Source organism: Candida tropicalis, assembly GCF_000006335.3.
Source record: "Candida tropicalis MYA-3404 genomic scaffold supercont3.6, whole genome shotgun sequence".
NCBI classification, from domain to species: domain Eukaryota; kingdom Fungi; phylum Ascomycota; class Pichiomycetes; order Serinales; family Debaryomycetaceae; genus Candida; species Candida tropicalis.
In genome coordinates, this window is record NW_003020058.1 from 526,573 (window position 1) to 547,712 (window position 21,140).

The 21,140-nt window shown below is 36.9% G+C and overlaps 8 protein-coding genes across 8 annotated transcripts; 5 read left to right on the forward strand and 3 right to left on the reverse strand. All coding sequences in view use genetic code 12, as the record gives it.

Moving 5' to 3' along the window:
- Positions 1-2: 2 nt before the first annotated feature.
- On the reverse strand, positions 3-4,403 carry CTRG_04508 (uncharacterized protein; the record flags this gene model as incomplete). The annotated part of the gene is made up of 1 exon (XM_002550164.1): positions 3-4,403. A coding segment is annotated over one exon (4,401 nt), but the record flags the coding sequence as incomplete, so codon positions are not given.
- Positions 4,404-5,958: 1,555 nt separating this feature from the next.
- CTRG_04509 (uncharacterized protein) lies at positions 5,959-6,840 on the forward strand (the record flags this gene model as incomplete). The annotated part of the gene is made up of 1 exon (XM_002550165.1): positions 5,959-6,840. The coding sequence occupies one exon, from the start codon at positions 5,959-5,961 to the stop codon at positions 6,838-6,840; it is 882 nt and encodes a 293-aa protein (XP_002550211.1).
- Positions 6,841-6,874: 34 nt separating this feature from the next.
- On the forward strand, positions 6,875-7,672 carry PSF2 (DNA replication protein; the record flags this gene model as incomplete). Its single annotated transcript, XM_002550166.1, has 1 exon — positions 6,875-7,672. The coding sequence occupies one exon, from the start codon at positions 6,875-6,877 to the stop codon at positions 7,670-7,672; it is 798 nt and encodes a 265-aa protein (XP_002550212.1).
- Positions 7,673-8,967: 1,295 nt separating this feature from the next.
- On the forward strand, positions 8,968-11,076 carry PRD1 (metalloendopeptidase; the record flags this gene model as incomplete). Its single annotated transcript, XM_002550167.1, has 1 exon — positions 8,968-11,076. One exon carries the CDS (start codon positions 8,968-8,970, stop codon positions 11,074-11,076), a length of 2,109 nt encoding a protein of 702 aa, XP_002550213.1.
- A 108-nt stretch (positions 11,077-11,184) lies between these two features.
- Positions 11,185-13,143, reverse strand: GRS1 (glycine--tRNA ligase; the record flags this gene model as incomplete). Its single annotated transcript, XM_002550168.1, has 1 exon — positions 11,185-13,143. One exon carries the CDS (start codon positions 13,141-13,143, stop codon positions 11,185-11,187), a length of 1,959 nt encoding a protein of 652 aa, XP_002550214.1.
- Positions 13,144-13,526: 383 nt separating this feature from the next.
- On the reverse strand, positions 13,527-15,284 carry CTRG_04513 (uncharacterized protein; the record flags this gene model as incomplete). The annotated part of the gene is made up of 1 exon (XM_002550169.1): positions 13,527-15,284. One exon carries the CDS (start codon positions 15,282-15,284, stop codon positions 13,527-13,529), a length of 1,758 nt encoding a protein of 585 aa, XP_002550215.1.
- Positions 15,285-15,591: 307 nt separating this feature from the next.
- CTRG_04514 (mitochondrial 54S ribosomal protein mL67) lies at positions 15,592-16,293 on the forward strand (the record flags this gene model as incomplete). The annotated part of the gene is made up of 1 exon (XM_002550170.1): positions 15,592-16,293. One exon carries the CDS (start codon positions 15,592-15,594, stop codon positions 16,291-16,293), a length of 702 nt encoding a protein of 233 aa, XP_002550216.1.
- A 2,799-nt stretch (positions 16,294-19,092) lies between these two features.
- SDH1 (succinate dehydrogenase flavoprotein subunit) lies at positions 19,093-21,012 on the forward strand (the record flags this gene model as incomplete). Its single annotated transcript, XM_002550171.1, has 1 exon — positions 19,093-21,012. One exon carries the CDS (start codon positions 19,093-19,095, stop codon positions 21,010-21,012), a length of 1,920 nt encoding a protein of 639 aa, XP_002550217.1.
- Positions 21,013-21,140: the final 128 nt, after the last annotated feature.

Sequence of the window (21,140 nt, forward strand, 5' to 3'; positions counted from 1 at the left end):
GCCTCGAAATTGAAATTCTTGATCACAATCAGTGTGATCTCTTCGCATCGGCCGGAGCTGTCACCAGAAACCTTACCCTCGCAGCCATAGAAATGAACCAATTCAGGGTCTTCCCCGAAGAACAAGTGGTCTCCAGAAAGAATCCATCCTCTTTGAGCATCACCCTCGTCTCCAACAACAACCAAAGAACCACCGTTAATTGCAACATACCTGTCCCCAGCCTTCAAGTAACGGTTGACAATAGTGAACTTGGCAGCATCAACATCGTCCCCCGTAAACACTGTGACTTCGTCACCAGATGTAGAAATAGTAACTTCCTGCGAATCGAATTGACCTTGAATGAGCATGGCATTGGTGGGGTCCACTGTGTTGATCTGTGCCTCGAAATTGAAATTCTTGATCACAATCAGTGTGATCTCTTCGCATCCGCCGGAGCTGTCAACAGAAACCTTACCCTCGCAGCCATAGAAATGAACCAATTCAGGGTCTTCCCCGAAGAACAAGTGGTCTCCAGAAAGAATCCAGCCCGAAGTCGCTTCGCCACTGGTTTCAACAACAACCAAAGCACCACCGTCAATTGCAACATACCTGTCCCCAGCCTTCAAGTACCTGCCAGAGAGTGTGAATTTCGTAGCATCAACAAGATCACCTCCAAATACAATCACTTCATCGTTGTCGGTAGAAAGAATCACACTTGCTTCATCTAATGTACCACTGATAGCCATTGGCAAACTTCCGTCCACAGTGTTTTCCACAGGTACAAACTCAAAGTTCTTGATCACAATCAGCGTGATCTCTTCGCATCCGCCGGAGCTGTCAACAGAAACCTTACCCTCGCAGCCATAGAAATGAACCAATTCAGGGTCTTCCCCGAAGAACAAGTGGTCTCCAGAAAGAATCCAGCCCGAAGTCGCTTCGCCACTGGTTTCAACAACAACCAAAGCACCACCGTCAATTGCAACATACCTGTCCCCAGCCTTCAAGTAACGGTTGACAATAGTGAACTTGGCAGCATCAACATCGTCCCCCGTAAACACTGTGACTTCGTCACCAGATGTAGAAATAGTAACTTCCTGCGAATCGAATTGACCTTGAATGAGCATGGCATTGGTGGGGTCCACTGTGTTGATCTGTGCCTCGAAATTGAAATTCTTGATCACAATCAGTGTGATCTCTTCGCATCCGCCGGAGCTGTCAACAGAAACCTTACCCTCGCAGCCATAGAAATGAACCAATTCAGGGTCTTCCCCGAAGAACAAGTGGTCTCCAGAAAGAATCCAGCCCGAAGTCGCTTCGCCACTGGTTTCAACAACAACCAAAGCACCACCGTCAATTGCAACATACCTGTCCCCAGCCTTCAAGTAACGGTTGACAATAGTGAACTTGGCAGCATCAACATCGTCCCCCGTAAACACTGTGACTTCGTCACCAGATGTAGAAATAGTAACTTCCTGCGAATCGAATTGACCTTGAATGAGCATGGCATTGGTGGGGTCCACTGTGTTGATCTGTGCCTCGAAATTGAAATTCTTGATCACAATCAGTGTGATCTCTTCGCATCCGCCGGAGCTGTCAACAGAAACCTTACCCTCGCAGCCATAGAAATGAACCAATTCAGGGTCTTCCCCGAAGAACAAGTGGTCTCCAGAAAGAATCCAGCCCGAAGTCGCTTCGCCACTGGTTTCAACAACAACCAAAGCACCACCGTCAATTGCAACATACCTGTCCCCAGCCTTCAAGTACCTGCCAGAGAGTGTGAATTTCGTAGCATCAACAAGATCACCTCCAAATACAATCACTTCATCGTTGTCGGTAGAAAGAATCACACTTGCTTCATCTAATGTACCACTGATAGCCATTGGCAAACTTCCGTCCACAGTGTTTTCCACAGGTACAAACTCAAAGTTCTTGATCACAATCAGCGTGATCTCTTCGCATCCGCCGGAGCTGTCAACAGAAACCTTACCCTCGCAGCCATAGAAATGAACCAATTCAGGGTCTTCCCCGAAGAACAAGTGGTCTCCAGAAAGAATCCAGCCCGAAGTCGCTTCGCCACTGGTTTCAACAACAACCAAAGCACCACCGTCAATTGCAACATACCTGTCCCCAGCCTTCAAGTACCTGCCAGAGAGTGTGAATTTCGTAGCATCAACAAGATCACCTCCAAATACAATCACTTCATCGTTGTCGGTAGAAAGAATCACACTTGCTTCATCTAATGTACCACTGATAGCCATTGGCAAACTTCCGTCCACAGTGTTTTCCACAGGTACAAACTCAAAGTTCTTGATCACAATCAGCGTGATCTCTTCGCATCCGCCGGAGCTGTCTACAGAAAGCATACTCTCGCAGCCAAAGAAATGCACCAAATCAGGGTCTTCCCCGAAGAACAAGTGGTCTCCAGAAAGAATCCATCCTCTTTGAGCATCACCCTCGTCTCCAACAACAACCAAAGAACCACCGTTAATTGCAACATACCTGTCCCCAGCCTTCAAGTAACGGTTGACAATAGTGAACTTGGCAGCATCAACATCGTCCCCCGTAAACACTGTGACTTCGTCACCAGATGTAGAAATAGTAACTTCCTGCGAATCGAATTGACCTTGAATGAGCATGGCATTGGTGGGGTCCACTGTGTTGATCTGTGCCTCGAAATTGAAATTCTTGATCACAATCAGCGTGATCTCTTCGCATCCGCCGGAGCTGTCAACAGAAACCTTACCCTCGCAGCCATAGAAATGAACCAATTCAGGGTCTTCCCCGAAGAACAAGTGGTCTCCAGAAAGAATCCAGCCCGAAGTCGCTTCGCCACTGGTTTCAACAACAACCAAAGCACCACCGTCAATTGCAACATACCTGTCCCCAGCCTTCAAGTAACGGTTGACAATAGTGAACTTGGCAGCATCAACATCGTCCCCCGTAAACACTGTGACTTCGTCACCAGATGTAGAAATAGTAACTTCCTGCGAATCGAATTGACCTTGAATGAGCATGGCATTGGTGGGGTCCACTGTGTTGATCTGTGCCTCGAAATTGAAATTCTTGATCACAATCAGTGTGATCTCTTCGCATCCGCCGGAGCTGTCAACAGAAACCTTACCCTCGCAGCCATAGAAATGAACCAATTCAGGGTCTTCCCCGAAGAACAAGTGGTCTCCAGAAAGAATCCAGCCCGAAGTCGCTTCGCCACTGGTTTCAACAACAACCAAAGCACCACCGTCAATTGCAACATACCTGTCCCCAGCCTTCAAGTACCTGCCAGAGAGTGTGAATTTCGTAGCATCAACAAGATCACCTCCAAATACAATCACTTCATCGTTGTCGGTAGAAAGAATCACACTTGCTTCATCTAATGTACCACTGATAGCCATTGGCAAACTTCCGTCCACAGTGTTTTCCACAGGTACAAACTCAAAGTTCTTGATCACAATCAGCGTGATCTCTTCGCATCCGCCGGAGCTGTCAACAGAAACCTTACCCTCGCAGCCATAGAAATGAACCAATTCAGGTTCAGCCCCGAAATATATTTGATTGTCGATTGTTGTCCATTGTGCTGGGCCAAGCGGATCATCATTAGCCACTAATTTTCCGTCGTACTCGTCAATATAATTGCTGCCAACTTTTAGATATCCTGAATCTATAGTGAATTTAGCGGCATCTAAAGCATCTCCTTCTCTTATCATGACAAACTCACCGGTAATAAAGAAGAAACCAGTGGTCTCTGCAATTTGGCCCTGTATAATCATTGGTTTGCTTGGGTCCACTGGTGGATCATCTCTTTTCAACAATTCTTTATGCAATTTTTTCTCATAATTATTAATAAAAACTGCACCATTATCTAGCTTAATATTGTGGATAAATGAACCTGTTTTGTCTTTATTTGACTCAACAAGGATTTCGTGATTTGATTTAAGTTGATGAAGTTTTGTCGCAGCGTTATTCTCCACCAAAAAATTTTGAGGTACGCGTTTTTCCTTCACTGGCATTAAGTTTGTAACACTGAAACAATCAACTTCGTGGTTAGCAAAAAGTGTAGGGTTGACTGTAACTAAATATGAGGAGGAATGCAAACATGCATACAATGGTACCTCATAAATAAGATAGTTGTCGCTGGTGATTTTCCAAAGAGGAAACGAATATTCAGTAGTTAATGCATTTGCTTGGATTATATCGTTCTCTTGATGAGCAATTACGCTGGAATGATCATCGGAAAGCACCAAATATGACTCTTCGGATAATTGAAAGTCATCTCCCTTTTGTTTTCCTAAAAATACTTGGTCAGTTTCAAAATTGACTTTTAAGTATAAATCTGTGTTTTTGTAAATTGTTTTGATTTTAAATGCACCAGCAGCTATAGTAACTGATGCTAGCAAAAGGTAAGACAATATTGATCTTGTCTTCATTACCAGAGATAGTATAGCAGTTGCCGTAAAAAAATATGAGATTTCTAAACAAAATTGAAAGATTATGTCAAAATGTTAAAAATAGTTTAGTTTGGTCAAATTATCGGTGTTTTATATATCATGTCCACTAGTATCCTTCTGTCGAGTGGGGAGCTACTCCCCGTAGTGAACGTAAAATCACTGGGTATATTATGAACTTTCTGGATAATAATCACAATTCTACTTTTTAAAAAAAAAATAATCACTCCACTAGTAAAGATGTATTAGCTATCATGACTAACGGGTTAAACATTGATGCTCTAGATGAACTCTTTATTGGTGAATATTATTTTTTAATTTTAATTTGATCTATATTCTTCTTCTAGTTACAAGAAGAAATAATATCACAGAAACTCTTGAGATAAAAATTGACTAAAATCAATAGATTTATGAAGTATGAATTAGTATAGAATGTGACTGCTTATGGGGAATACGGTTATGTGTTATATAGTAGAGTTCATGGCTTGGACCAAATGACAAAACTGCAATACACAACAACAAAAAAAAAACATAAACCAAATAGAGTGATAATAGATTTACAAATTTTGGGAACTGAAGGTAGCTTCGATTCTTATTTTCTTGTAATAGTGAATAATTACCTATTAAAGATGTAAAATACTCCAAACATCGAAGATCTTTGTGTGAGGAACGATAAATGAACAAAAACAAAAAATTATCAATCTTGGGGTAGTACTGATCGTTATGAAAATGGAGAATGAAAACTACAATATCAATATCCTCCAGCCATGAAAAGTCGTCTAGAATATCCTATTTAATACAGTAGTATTTTTGAAAGCAATTCCTCTCAAATTGTATTTCTGGATTATGCAAATAAAGTCTTAGTTCGGTTTATATAGCAAGCGATATATTGTAAAACACAATAAAATAAAGCAATGTGCTGCTAACGGTTGGAGGTCAATTTCAAGCTGGTAGTATTATTTATTACATATAAATATTATCTTCAACACAATGGATGGACTTTTGTCTTGGAAATTCTTGAATGGGTGGGATGGTAAGAAATTATTACTGTTTCTTAACTAATACGTACATATACTTGCATGGCCAATACACTGAGCACTCATCAAATACGAAATAATCAATCATCAGACCTTGAAGTTTCATGATAATAATATCTTTAACTAATTCGGCTAGAAATTACTGCAATTTAAGAGAAATGACAAAATGACGGTTGAATCTGAAATCTAAAAATAATGAAAGATTTTGAATAGTACTGGTCTGAACTATATCTCTTATACTGCTAAATAAAACTATGCAATATAAAAATATACGAGACCCTTTTTAAGATATTTGTTAGTCGTATGCATCATTGGTGTTATTATATATGTAGTTCATTGCTTAATGGGTTTCAAAAGACTCATTTCCCAAGTTCTGGTGATAAATCTACTCCATTCCTAAAACCACAGGAAAATTAAAGTGGTCATCGTACAAAGAAGAAAAAAAATGAGAAAAAAAAAAGGAAAGGCAAAACCATACAAATACCCATCAACTATTATCCATGTCATACGCCACACCAAGTGACTTACCTCCACGTCCATCACAACCCAGAGACGGAAACCAGCTACGAAATAATGTCAATGGAAGAGAAAACTTAGTTGTATGTTTGTTTTATACTAGGATAGGAGCTTGTCGTCATGGTGAAAACTGTTCCAAGAAACATATAAGGCCAAATTCTTCCAATACCATTATGCTTGCAAATCTTTATCAAAATCCAAAAGTAAAGAAGAGTAATAATACCGACAATGGATCTGAGCAACTAATCCCAGCCAGTGAAAGCGGGAAAACTGAAGTAGAAATGGCGAATGAAGAGGAACCACAAGAAGATAAGGAAGAAAAACTGCAGCAACAAAAAGAGGTAGAAGAATCTGAAGTTGATCCCACTGAAGAAGAAATACAAGAATATTTTGATCAATTCTATGCAGATGTTTTTGTTCACATCTCACAGATGAGGCCAATTTATAAACTTTCCGTGTGTGAAAACCAGAACGATCATCTTAATGGTAATGTGTATGTGCAGTTTTTCAGTGAAGAAGATGCAGGGTTCGTCAATAGGCAGTTGAATTCTGAATGGTTTAATGAAAGACCAGTATACAGTGAATTATCTCCAGTGTCTGATTTTGAAGAAGCTCATTGTCGAGCCTATGATAATGGAGGATGCGATCGTGGTGGAAGGTGTAATTACATGCATGTCAGACAACCGACAGAAGAGCTCTTTGATGAATTGTTCCGATGCCAACAAAAAAGTGCTTTTCAAAAAAGGCTAGGTAATTTGAAAGAAATATGTAGCAAAGCTGAACATAATACCGCAGCTACTAAGGTTAGTGAGCATACAAATGAAAACAATCCAGGAACTACAGCGTTACTCGAACAATTATCATAATCTATGGATAATTGTCAATAGACAGATAAATTAAATGTATAATTATAACTTTTGTTTTGAAATTCAACGTTCTAAGCATGTTCTTGTAGTATTCATGTTACTGGCAATAAAACCAACGACGCGTATTGAACGACTGGGAGAAAAAAAAAAAAAAAAAAAAAAAATAGAAAAAAATAATCAAGACTGTTTGGTCAACGTGATTGCATCAAGAGATATCAACGACATGGTTCTTCCGTCTAGCTTACAAGGGAATTTCCCTCCTTCAGAAATCACATTCTTTGCTGAGAACGAACTCATTACAGTTCTTCCAAGGTATTCGATTAAAAAAATAGATCTTATCGGAACAAGGATTCCAAACCTACGGGCTATGAGAAGAGAGCAGGTTCCTTTATGGGTTGCATTAATTCTAAAATCTCAAGATAAATGTAGTATCGTTCCACCAAAATGGCTTAATGTGGCGTTTCTAAAAGAAAAGTATGATGATGAAGTCCGTAAACCACTTCAGTTTAGTGATTTACCATGGAATTGGTTAGAAGTTTCAAAGATTTTATTAGACAAGGCATCAGATGATTTACTGGACCCAGTTGATCAATTGCGATCAGTAATCCAAGATTTACGTGAGGTCAGATTGGTTAAAACAAAGAAGGGGTTCAAAGAATTGAACGAATCCAATATTCAATTAAACGGTTTATCATTATTAGAAATTAATGAAATTCGACCCTTTGTAATCCCAGTAATGAATAAGTTAAGAAGATTACACGAAACTACTCAATCTAATTATTCCCAAGCACAAGATGAAGAAATGGAAGATGTATCAGATGAGGAATATTAGTTAGATATGGTATTCAAAAGTATTTAGTTTATAGGAAATGAAATTCTAAAATCCACGGTTTGGGCACTCTATTAAATGTGGGGCATAAGTCTTGATGTAGTTTATACCTTGGTGATTAACCTAAAACCATCAGATTTGAATGTTGGTAGAAAAGTGGTTTCCTAAAGAAAGAAAGTGTAGGTTATATATGCAGGAATTTGTTAGGCATCTTTTTGATTTCGCGTTGTTATACTTTTTGACTGACGTTAAAATTTAACGTTCAACTAATTAAAACATAATTCCCATAGTTAAGAAGAAAGGCCGCGAATCTTTACTTGATATATGCAGGAATTTATTGGACAATTTTGTTTTCGCGTTAGTTTTTTCTGACTGACGTTAAACTGAATGATTGAAAAATACACACTACAAATTGTGCACTGCACGATCATTTTGTTTACTTTTTGTGCGTGCACGTCTCTGAGTAAGTTGTCGTGTTCTTGTTCAATTTTCAACTTATGGGATACTAACGATGATTATACCCGTAAGACACCTGAAAACTGGTCAATTGTTTATGATATCTTTATTAGAGAAGTAGCAATATCTTGTAGTTTAAGTTTTTGAGATTTTAGAAAGTTGACAGTGTGCAAATCATTGAAAGTGCCTTCTTCTTAAATTTTGGAATTGTTTACTGGAACAATTTTTAAAAATTTCAATTTAAATTTGCAACAATTATCAAGTAAAAAAAACCAACCAAACATAATCGATAATTAGAAATGTAGAAATCCTGATCATGATGTTATTAATCACCATACTTATGATTTATGAAGGTCAATAGATAATAATTCGGTCACAAGAGTGGCTATTATCAAGTTAACCAGTGTGCCATCTATCGACGAGGAGTAGAATATCCAACCACTAAAATTGAATTGAGAACACCATCCAAGTTTTTACTAATTTTGACTCAGCCCCCCCAATTGGCTTCTGGTTATGATCACGAATTTACTATGACATTTTTAAGATCTGTGTTTAATCTCAGCATTTTAGATTAATTGGGGCCGTATGTGTAAGTGGTGTTTTCTCGTACGAATAAACTTTTGAACACGCACCAAAAAAAGAAAGGGAGGAAATAAGTTTACTCGATGCCAACCTGGTACCGTCCTTTGCCACCCACCGCCAGTTTTGATTTTTGCTCCGCTCGGCTTGGCATTGTTTGAAACATAAGGTTGAACAAAAAATAAAAAACAATAAAAAAATAACAACTTATAAAAGAGTTGGGGTATCACTAATTCGCCTTCCATTTTTTTTTTGTATATGTTATGAACTTGTCTTATTTAGCAATTGTTCTTGTATCATATTTTGTCTATCAAATATACTACCGAAACATGTCAATTGATTTCCCAACCATTGTAAAGGATCAAAAATACCCGCTTTGGGAACACACCCCAGAACAAGTATTAGACCTCGCAAATGAAATAGCTACCAATGAAACCAAATTGTTTGACCAAATTGCCAGCATTGAAAATCCAACAATCGAAAATGTATTAAAACCGTTTTCAAAGCATTACAATGACAATAGTTTCCCAGAAGGCCAAATCACCTTTTATCAACACGTTTCAACTAATAAGGAGTTGCGTGACGCTTCAACAAAAGGTGAAGAAATCATCGATAACAATTCCATTGAACAATGGTCTAGAGAAGATGTATACAAAGTGTTCCAGAAATTATTGGATACTGTTAAAGATGATGCCGAATTGGACCCTGAGTCCAAGAGATACTTGGAAAAGACAATCACTTCTTTCAAAAGAAATGGTTTAGCTTTGCCATCCGAAACAAGAGAAAAAGTCAAGAAATTACAAGTTGAATTGAACAATTTGAGAGTTCAATTTTCCAAAACTTTGAATGAGGACAAAGGATATTTATTGTTCGACAAAGAAGAATTGGATGGAATTCCAGAGGATACAATCAACCAATATGAAGAAGTTGACGGTAAATTGAAAGTAACTTTCAAGTATCCTGATATCTTCCCTATTTTCAAGCATGCCAATGTCTCTAACACCAGAAAAGTTGCTAATATTGGCTATGGAAATAGATGCTCTGAGAATGGTCCTATTTTAGAGGAAATCATCAAGATTAGATACGAGATTGCCAAACTTTTAGGGTATGATACCTATTCCGACTATGTTTTGGAAGAGAGATTAGCAAAAACCAAAGAAACCGTCTTGAGCTTTTTATCTGATTTGAGAAGCAAATTAACCCCCGTTGCGCAAGAAGAATTAAAAGCTTTGAAGGACTTCAAAGCCCAAGATTTACAAGCTCGAGGATTAGAGCCAGAAGAAGAATTCTACAGTTGGGACTACAACTATTACAATGAAAGATTGTTAGAAAAGAAATACAAAGTTGATCATACCAAGATTGCTGAATACTTTCCATTGGAATCTACTGTATCGAAAATGCTTGGATTCTATGAAAAGATATTTGATATCAAGTTTGTTAAAGTTGATAATTTAGAGGCTGGTGCAGTTTGGCACCCAGACGTTCAACAGTTTGCTATTTACCAGAATATCAAAGATGGTAAAGACAAATTGGAGTTTATGGGATGGATATTTTTTGACTTACATCCTAGAGAAGGTAAATATGGACATGCTGCCAATTTTGGATTGGGTCCAGGTTACTTGGAATCCGATGGTAAAACTAGACACACTCCAATTACTGTATTGGTTTGTAATTTCACCAAGCCAAGCAAAGATAAGCCTTCTTTGTTAAAACACAATGAAGTTACTACATTTTTCCACGAGTTGGGTCATGGTATTCATAATATTTTGTCAAAAACCAAATACTCAAGATTCCACGGAACTCATGTTGAACGTGATTTTGTTGAAACTCCATCACAAATGTTGGAATATTGGACTTGGTCGAAAAATGAACTCAAAGAATTGTCGTCTCATTACAAAACTGGTGAACCTATTAGTGACGAATTAATTGATCAATTAATAAGCACCAAACATGTGAACACTGGCTTGTTCAACTTACGTCAATTGTTTTTTGGTATCTTTGATATGGAATTACACACAGTTGCTACTAAAGACGAACTTGATGCATTGAACTTGTTTGAAACTTGGAACAGATTGAGACTGGAAGTCACTTTGCTTCCTAGTGATGGTGAGACCACCAAGGGTTATGCATCATTTGGACATATTGCAGGTGGGTACGAAAGTGGATACTATGGGTATTTATATTCTTTGGTTTATGCTGCCGATATTTACTATTCTCTTTTTAAAGATGATCCAATGAATGTCACTAATGGTATCAGATACAGAGATATTATTTTGAAACCAGGTGGTTCAAAAGAAATCAAAGATAACTTGGTTGAATTGTTGGGTCGTGAACCAAATTCCGAAGCATTCTTACAAGAAATATTTGGCTAAGAAATTATGAAAGTATTAATCGAAATGATTTACAAATGCCCTTTGCTATACAGGTTTATATTATCTACTTAAACAAAACAAAATTTAAAATACACAGTCTAGAGTAATCTAAGCGGATTGACCTTCAAATGGCTTAAGTTTAGCAGTACCTTCTGCCCAGGTACCATCGTTATAGGTGATGTCCTTAATGGCTTCAACGATTTCTTCAATTGAACCTCTGACTTGTTTTGTGGAGTCTCTTTCTCTCAAGGTTACAGAATCATCTTTAACAGAGTCAAAATCAATAGTAATACCAAATGGAGTACCCAATTCATCATTTCTTGCATATCTCTTACCAATAGAAGCACCAGAGTCATCAATCTTGAATGGAATCTTTTCTTTTCTTAAAGCTTGAGAAACTTTCTTAACAACTGGTTGCAATTCAGGGTTGTTAGACAATGGAACCAACAAGACTTTAGTTGGAGCAACAATCGGTGGAAGAGATAAAACACCTCTGTCGGCATCATCTGGTCTACACCAGAATTGATGTTCGAAAATGGAGTACAAGATACGACCAATACCAAAAGATGGTTCAATAACATTAGGAACAAATTCTCTAACGTGTTCAGTTCTTTTGACTTTTTCAATCTTGATCAAATCAGTATCCAATTCAATATCACCTTCAACACCTTTAACTTGAACAACAATTTTACCGTTAGCTTCCAATTCTTTACCCAAATCTTCTAATTCACATTGTGTTCTAGAAGTTAACCATTTTTCAACAGTACCGGCATCTTTTCTGAATTTTGGACCAAACTTCTTCTTGGCAATTTCGATTTCGAAATTTTCAACAGTACGTGGTTCAGCCAATGCTTGTCTAGCAACTAATTTTTCACCAGTTCTAGCGGAATGAACAGATAAATCATAAGCGGATCTATCAGCACAACCGACACATTCGATCCAACCGTATGAAGTTTGCAATTCAGCATCCCAACAATCGGAGGCATAATGGGCCATTTCATTGGACATATGTTGTCTGAATCTCAATCTGGATGGATCAACACCAATTTTAATCAAAAATTGGTAGATTCTAGCAATAAAGTAACCCAAAGTTTCGTTGTCAACCATTCCAGAAGAAACAGCTTTACCAATAGATTCTTCAATCAATTCAGTAGAACCAGATTCTTGAACATTCTTTGGCAAGAATTTCAATTTAATATCTTTGACATCATTGAATTTTGGATGACTTTTTTCTTCAGGGTCAACGTAATGCTCAATTTCAGCCATCAAGAATTCACGAACTCTCAATAAACCAGCTCTTGGAGCAATTTCATTTCTGAAAGATTTACCAATTGAGGCAGAAGCAAATGGCATCTTGTCATTGTTGAATTCCAATAATTTGTTAAAGTTCAAGAATTGACCTTGAGCAGTTTCTGGTCTCAAATAACCTTTCAAGTTACCAGATGGACCAATAGCAGTATCAAACATCAAGTTGAATTCGATTGGTGGTTCCAATTTACCACCAGTTGTTGGGTTGGTGATATTGTATTTGACAATTAATTCACCCAATTGTGGACCAGAGAAACCATCAATTTGTGCCAAGACGTTTTCATATTCCTTAACAACTTCATCATCCAATTTAACATTCTTGATTTCCTTAACCTTCTTTTTTCTCTTTTTCTTGTCTTCATCTTCTTCTTCACTGATTTTTTCACCTCTGGCTAATTTATCACCTTTCAATCTTGCTTCCAAGACTTCTTCAACCAAATGGTCAGCACGGAAAATTTCACCTGACTTCAAATCTTTACACATCCAATCGGTGAATCTATCAACATGACCGGAAGTTTTCAAAACATCATGTGGGGTCAACATGGTAGCTTCAACTTCCAACATGTCTTCTTCTAAAATAAAGTGTTTTCTCCAGGCATCAATGACATTATTTTGGAAAGCACAACCTGGTGGTCCAAAATCGAATAAACCAGCAACACCACCATAAATTTCAAATGATGGGGCATAAAAAAATCTTCTTTTCAAAGTTTGTTCCAAGGATTCCCTGGAAAACGGGATATTTGTTCTTGCAGTAGACATTACTCTAGGAATGCTTCTATGAAAATATCTAATGGACTGTATTATGGTGGATACGATATTCGAAAACGAAAAGTTGTTTGGTGTTCAATGAGTCAAAAGATTTTTCTGTTCTTTTTTTTTTTTTTTTTTTTTTTTTTTTTCAGTTTGAATTTCCACACGAATTTTTTTTTTTTTTTTTTTCCAATGAGGAAAAGTGAGCCGCTAACAATTAGGTGAGCTGACAAGGTTCCGTTGCTGTTTCGTTCATTGTATGTACAATTGTAATTTTTTTTGCTCCCAAAGAATACCATCAATGTATATCGGAGTTTGCAGCAATTAAATTCATAATGACATCTTCTATAACTTTTCTTTTTTTTTTTTGAAACAATCTACATACCTATATTCTATGCTAATTTGAAAGTACTGCCATCATCTTCAATAAACAGTTCTTCGTCATATGAAGAAACACCAGTGTTTAACCTATCTTCATCAAGAAGTCTCTTAGCAACAATCACAAACCCACTGACCACACAGGTGATTGCAAATATCTTATCAAACCAATTATCAATAAACACAACTTCTTTAATAGAGGAGTTTGCTGCTTGAACAGTATGTCCTGAAAGTGATAATATTTGTGAAATTTGATTTGATAAGTTTGCTGGTAAATTGGTTCTGATTAATAAAGCTGTTGCAATGACATATACACCAACTAATTCTGCAACTACGAGATACTTCAACCACGTCTTTGCTGTTGCTGAACCCAGATGTCCAGGGAAAAACTTACTGAATGATTTGAATGTTGTCAAAACGTTGGAGAAGGAACATATGAATAAACTTGCCGATAAGATAAAACTCAACTGGTTGACCAACTGAGATTCAGAAACTGGTAAGTTGTAGAAAATTGTCAAAATTACTTTGGATAATGTAATAGCCAATGCATCTTTACTAATTGACGGTTCTTCAGCGGAATCAATAACTTCAGATTGGACAGTGTAGTCCTGTTCCCCATAAAAAAATAATATTGGAAGCTTTATAAGAAACACATTCACAATACGATAAACACAATAAACAGCCAAACCCCAATTGGCCCACTCTAAAACTCTTTCTAAACCAATATTTTGTTGAGAGTTTTGATTGTGATATCTTGAAATTGCCTTGATTAAATCACTGTACAATGAATTTCTCAATGACTTCAAAGAGTCAATTTCATTTGTTAATTCGTTCTCCTCTGTATTCTTTGTTGGAATATGTGCAAATGATTGGACTCTATTTAACAATGACAACCTCTTTGGTGGTTTCAATGTTCCTTCGGAATATTCATTATCGGGCAAATTGTAGATGGTACCACCAGAAGCCATCTGTAACTTTTCAAGCTCCTGCTCACGCTTAGCCAACAAAGTAGAAGTGTTATTGAAATACTGTATAGCTGTATTTATGTCCAATTCACCGACCTCGCGATCATCAGAATTAATCAACTTGTACTTTTCAAATATTTTGTATGGGGTAGATGTAGATCCAACCCCTGATAAAATAGCCAAGATCGTAATACCTACTATGGATACTTGATTAATAATCTTTTCAATAAAACTTCGTGAGCCAGTATTGAAAGACTGAGTTAAATCCCCACATTTATGAAGAATAACCAACCACCCAATATACGATCCGATTATGAGCCCCACTGATTTTACAGTTCGAGGCAAGTCGTCCTGCGCAATCAATAAACTAATTATCGATATTGGTAACACCATCACTAGCAATAACATCAAAGTGTTAATGGTGAACTTAAATAACCCTAATCGATAATCGGCATCCAACAGGTCACCCAATTCAAGTAGGATCAATGATATCAATCCAACACTTAATGCCATGGTTGTGCTAAAAATCAAACCTATGATGTTGTTTCGAGTATCCTCCTTCTTTTGAATAAGTGGCTTGGATTTCATAGTTAAATACTCATCTTCAGATTCGGCGTCGTCAATTTGAACACGTATTAGCTTTAATGATTTTAAATTCTTGTCTAAGTAATCATTGATCTGACTTTGAGGAATATGCAAATGAATTGAATATTTCTGTAAAAGGTTCTTCTTAAAGATAAACAAGAAAGACCAAATAAATACAATCAGTACTACTACAAAAAACGGTGTAGTACTTAGTAGAGACATGATGGGAGTTGAGGTAGAAGATTGTAGAAATTAAAGGTGTCAGGTGTGGTTATCGTTGGCTTTAGTCTATTATATTTTTCTGTCAATTTCATCATGCTTCTCACACACATAAATCTCTTTTTCATTTTAACCTTAAGCACACGACCAAAAATTTTTCACTTTTTGTCTCTACAGAAAAAATGAATGGAGCGAAGAAAGAGGAAAAAGAAAAAGCAAAAAAAAAAAAAACCGAAAAATCATTGGAAGTTAATAATTGATATAGTCATTCTTTCAAGATCAAACAGGACAGACAAACCGGATAAACAAGATGACATTTCGTACTAGAGCTGAAAAGAGAATGAGGAAATTCCTCATTGAGCAATTAAAAGCTCGTGTGCAACATGGTGCAAGAATAGCTGAAGGTAAAAAAAGTGCTGAAGATTTAGTCAAGAATGATTTGGGTCCACAAGTTTTTGTATTTAGAAATCTTTTCAGTGGTCAAGTTTTGTATTCTCCGGTTCCAGCTTATCATAATGATCAAATCAACCAACAATTTGTTAACCCAAATTGGCAAAACAGAAAACCATCAAGAAGACAAGATTTATGGAAAATTATGTGTGTTGTAAATTTTGATAACTATGATTATGCCACTGCAGCATACAAAGGGTTGGTTGATTTAAGACGTGTTAGAGATACCTATCAACGAAAGGAAGCCAACAGCATGAGAAAGAAAAGTGAAGATGGTCATATCTGGCACAGTGGTCAATACAGACCCACTTATACCCAAGAAGCAGTTGCTGACTTGACTCATGTGATAGATGAATTTGAATTAGAAGGAACCACAATATTTTGGGCAAATGAATGGCATAAAGGTGATGAAAAGTACTGGAGACACGATTTGGTTGAACACCAAAAGTTACCTGTTCATAACCCAAAGCATCAAAGTGTCTTGCTAGATGTTATGAGAAAGAAAGCTATTGAGGCTTTTAGAGAAAAGACTACTGAAACAGTAGAACCAGAAGCTGCATAAATAGGTAGATGATTTATTCTTTGTATATAGTATCAATTTATTCGATCTTTGATCTTTTTTTTTTTGTTTTTTTATGTTCTACATTTATAGAAACAATCAAGAGTATTTATATTATTTAAGATATAACAACGCATTAGGATTGTTGCGCTTAGATAGAATTTAGTGGTATGCTCTTTAGTTTCATAAGGAACCTTACTATTTTCAATGTTTGACTACTTGGTTTCTAAATCTTTCTTTTTTCTTTCCCAATTTTCTCAATTTCCGCGCTGTCACTGAAAAACATTTTCCTCTTGAAAGTGAACAAAGTGCACTACCAATCATTCGTCTTGAATAGCGCTTAAAACATACAATTCTTGAAACTACTGTTTGAGCAGAAACCAAACCTATGATTAGATTAATTCACCGTAAATGCCCATAGATAACATATCACAAATGACAATGTTAAGCAGCATTCACAAGATTACACTTGTGATGAGTAATAGTCTGGAGGCATTCACTTAGAACAAGTGAATATATAAGGATAGAGGATAAAACCTCAATTCACAATAAAACACTAATTTATATTCTAATTTGCCTAATTCTACATAAACTGAAATTTCCCATGATTGGGGGAAATTCAATCCTTTATAAACTTATTCAAATATAGTATAACCGAAATAAAATCAAACAGAACAGGGAATTTCGCAATGTCGTGTATAAGTTCCAAAACAACAGAAAACATTTTCTGGCACGACAAGCTCCCCCTTGAAAAAAAAACAAATATCCCCAAATCTTCCTATTGACGTGACATTCTTCTGTTCTCTGGTCTTTGCTGGTATTGACCAGCTTGGTACCCATCGTGGTACTGGTGGTCTTGGCCCTCGGTTTGTTCACCATTGTCATCATAACGTCCACCTTCTTGTTCACTATCACTGTGGTGTTCGTCATCATCTTCTTCGACCGCATACCTTTCCTCATCATCCTGACCGACATCAGCAACTGTTTCCTTACGGATCAGTTTCTTTGGACCTTCCGGTTTCACATTTACAATTTTGAGATTGTTAACATTAGCAATCCTAACCACAATATTGTTCAACGCTGGTCCAGTAGAGACCTTTCTTTTGACAATTTTATCTGACTTGGACATGTTGTTGCTTTTGGATGGTAGTTTGATATTTAGAACTTTTTATTCACAATTTTGATGAATGTATTTTCCAACTTCTTATTTGATGCTTTGAATTTTAGAAGAATTTACTTGTCCTTTTATACCCTTCTGTTGTTTCCTCTGAAAAAATTTCTTTAGCATTCCTCTGGTAAAGGTTGTAGCTATAGGAATACCTTCTAAGGATTGAAGTTTATACCATTGTTCATCAATACTAACTATCCGATATGGACCACTCCAACGCGGACTTATCTTATCAATTGGAACTTTATCATCCTTGGTTAGGGGCGATTTCGCCAATACCAAATCTCCCACTCTAAGTTTCTTGGTTGTTTGTTATGGTTAATATTGATTAATATTAGCTTATTGAATTCTCAAAAATAAGTTTTCTTCAACACGGATTTCTTCCTCAATTTATACCTCGACTTCGTCAATTCCAATCACTAAACTATTATCCCCTATTTCTCCCAATTATCTATGGAAGAAAACAGAAGATAAACTTTGTAAGGATGTAATAAACACATCCAACTTTACTAAATCATTAATAATCTTCCTTATCAATTATTAATCAAGTAGTAATTCATTTGTAAAATAAATCCCGCATAGATAATCCACTTAATCTTTCCGGTTTATCCTATCTTTTCCATTTCCTAACCTTCATTGGCTAGATAACAGAATCACCTTATCACCAATAGGAGTGACTCCTCACAATGTAAGTTGCGGGATTTTTCAGCATCTGGCAAATCATAGGATATTAACAGAATCAGTGATTACAATGGGATTTTTTCTTAGGCTTGCGCAATCATTTTTTTTGCAGCCAATTATTTCCAGATAGTGAATACTTCCAATTCACCTGGATTATTTGTAAAAAATTAGTCATTATCGGGGTGATCAGTCTCCGAATATGCCTAGTAGGAATTAACACCTCTCCACGTGGGAAGTGCTTTACCAAAATTTAAAACAGACTTTAGTAAAATTCGTCAAAGTTCTCCGAGTAGCTAATTCGAATTCCTCCAACTTTTGGTGATCTTACCATCTATCAGTTAAGGTCTCTCAAAAACTCATATTGACCAGCAATTGAGCATCAAATCAAGTAGATTCCTGCTAGGGACCACCATTATTTTTGTCACTGAGAAACATTTTCCTCTTGAAAGTGAACAAAATACACTACCAATCAATTGTCTTGAATAGTGCTTAAAACATACAATTCTTGAAACTACTGTTTGAGCAGAAACCAAACCTATGATTAGATTAATTCACCATAAATGCCCATAGATAACATATCACAAATGACAATGTTAAGCAGCATTCACAAGATTACACTTGTGATGAGTAATAGTCTGGAGGCATTCACTTAGAACAAGTGAATATATAAGGATAGAGGATAAAACCTCAATTCACAATAAAACACTAATTTATATTCTAATTTGCCTAATTCTACATAAACTGAAATTTCCCATGATTGGGGGAAATTCAATCCTTTATAAACTTATTCAAATATAGTATAACCGAAATAAAATCAAACAGAACAGGGAATTTCGCAATGTCGTGTATAAGTTCCAAAACAACAGAAAACATTTTCTGGCACGACACGCGCGTACTTTGTTTTCATGATTTCAACCAATGGTTCAACAGGCAAACAAGATCTCCACATATAAATGTTAATTTCGAGAAACGCAAGAAGAATTACGTCTTTACCTCGACGTTTGTTTACTACATCTACTACTTGTTGTCAAACAATTGGTTCCATCAAAGGTTCTGAGCTAAACACTTCTAAATATTTGCAACAAAAGTATGTTGTCATTGACCATGAATATGATTGTATCGTGGTAGGAGCAGGAGGAGCAGGATTACGAGCAGCATTTGGGTTAGCTGAATCTGGATATAAAACAGCATGTATAAGTAAATTATTTCCCACAAGATCCCATACTGTTGCTGCACAAGGAGGTATCAATGCCGCATTAGGAAACATGCATCGAGATGACTGGCACTGGCATTTTTATGATACAGTCAAGGGATCTGACTGGTTAGGTGATCAAGATGCCATACATTATATGACAAAAGAGGCGCCTGATTCTATTTATGAGTTAGAACATTATGGTGTTCCATTTTCAAGAAATGAAGAAGGAAGAATATATCAAAGAGCATTTGGGGGTCAGACCAAAGAATTCGGTAAAGGTGGTCAAGCTTATAGAACTTGTGCCGTTGCTGATAGAACAGGTCATGCATTGTTGCATTCTTTATATGGACAGGCATTGAGACATAATTGCCATTTTTTCATTGAATTCTTTGCTATGGATTTACTTATGCAAGATGGAGAATGTGTTGGTGTCATTGCTTATAACCAAGAAGATGGTACTTTGCACCGATTCAGAGCTCACAAGACAGTTATTGCTACTGGAGGTTATGGAAGGGCATATTTTTCCTGTACATCGGCCCACACATGTACTGGTGATGGGTATGCAATGGCTGCAAGAGCCGGTTTGCCATTACAAGATTTAGAATTCATTCAATTTCACCCATCAGGTATCTATGGATCAGGTTGTCTTATTACCGAGGGTGCTAGAGGTGAAGGTGGGTTTTTAGTCAACTCAGAAGGTGAAAGATTTATGGAAAGATATGCCCCATCTGCTAAAGATTTAGCATGCAGGGATGTTGTTTCAAGAGCTATTACTATGGAAATCAACGAAGGTAGGGGTGTTGGTCCTGAAAAAGATCACATGTATTTGCAATTAAACCATTTACCCGCTGCAGTGTTGAAAGAACGTTTACCAGGTATTTCTGAGACTGCACACATTTTTGCAGGTGTTGATGTTACGAAAGAGCCAATTCCAATTCTACCTACTGTGCATTATAATATGGGTGGTATTCCAACAAACTGGAAAGGTGAAGTATTAAAAATGGGTCCAGATGGTAAAGATGAGGTTGTTCCAGGGTTATTGGCTTGTGGTGAAGCCGCATGTGCTTCTGTCCATGGGGCCAATAGATTGGGGGCTAATTCGTTATTAGATTTAGTTGTATTTGGAAGAGCTGTTTCTCATACCATCAGAGACACATTGACTCCGAATGCACCTTTACATCCTTCTCCTGCTGATCTTGGTAAGCAATCAATTGAAAACTTGCATCATTTGAGAACTGCCGCTGGCACTAAACCAACGGCTGAAATTAGATTAGATATGCAAAAAACCATGCAAAGTGGATGTGCTGTATTTAGAACCGAAGAAACTTTGAACAAATGTGTTGATCATATGACAAAGGTAAATAAATCATTTGAAGATATCAAGACGACTGATCGTTCAATGATTTGGAACTCCGATTTGGTTGAGACCATGGAATTACAGAATTTATTAACATGTGCCACACAAACTGCAGTATCTGCAGCTGCTAGAAAAGAATCAAGGGGTTCACATTCAAGAGAGGATTACCCAGATAGAGATGACGTTAACTGGTGGAAGCATACTTTATCCTACCAAAAAGATGTGAACGACCCGGTTAAGTTGGATTACAGAGACGTAATCAAGACCACATTAGATGATGGGGATTGTAAACCAGTTCCTCCAACTGTTCGTAGGTACTAGATTAGTTTGTCCAAAAGGTAATAGTGTAATATAAGTAAATCGTTATTGGTAGCATCTGCACGACATTTTCACATTGCGACATGTTTTTATTTTCTGGTGTCGAACAGGAAAATTAGAAAAATCTCCTT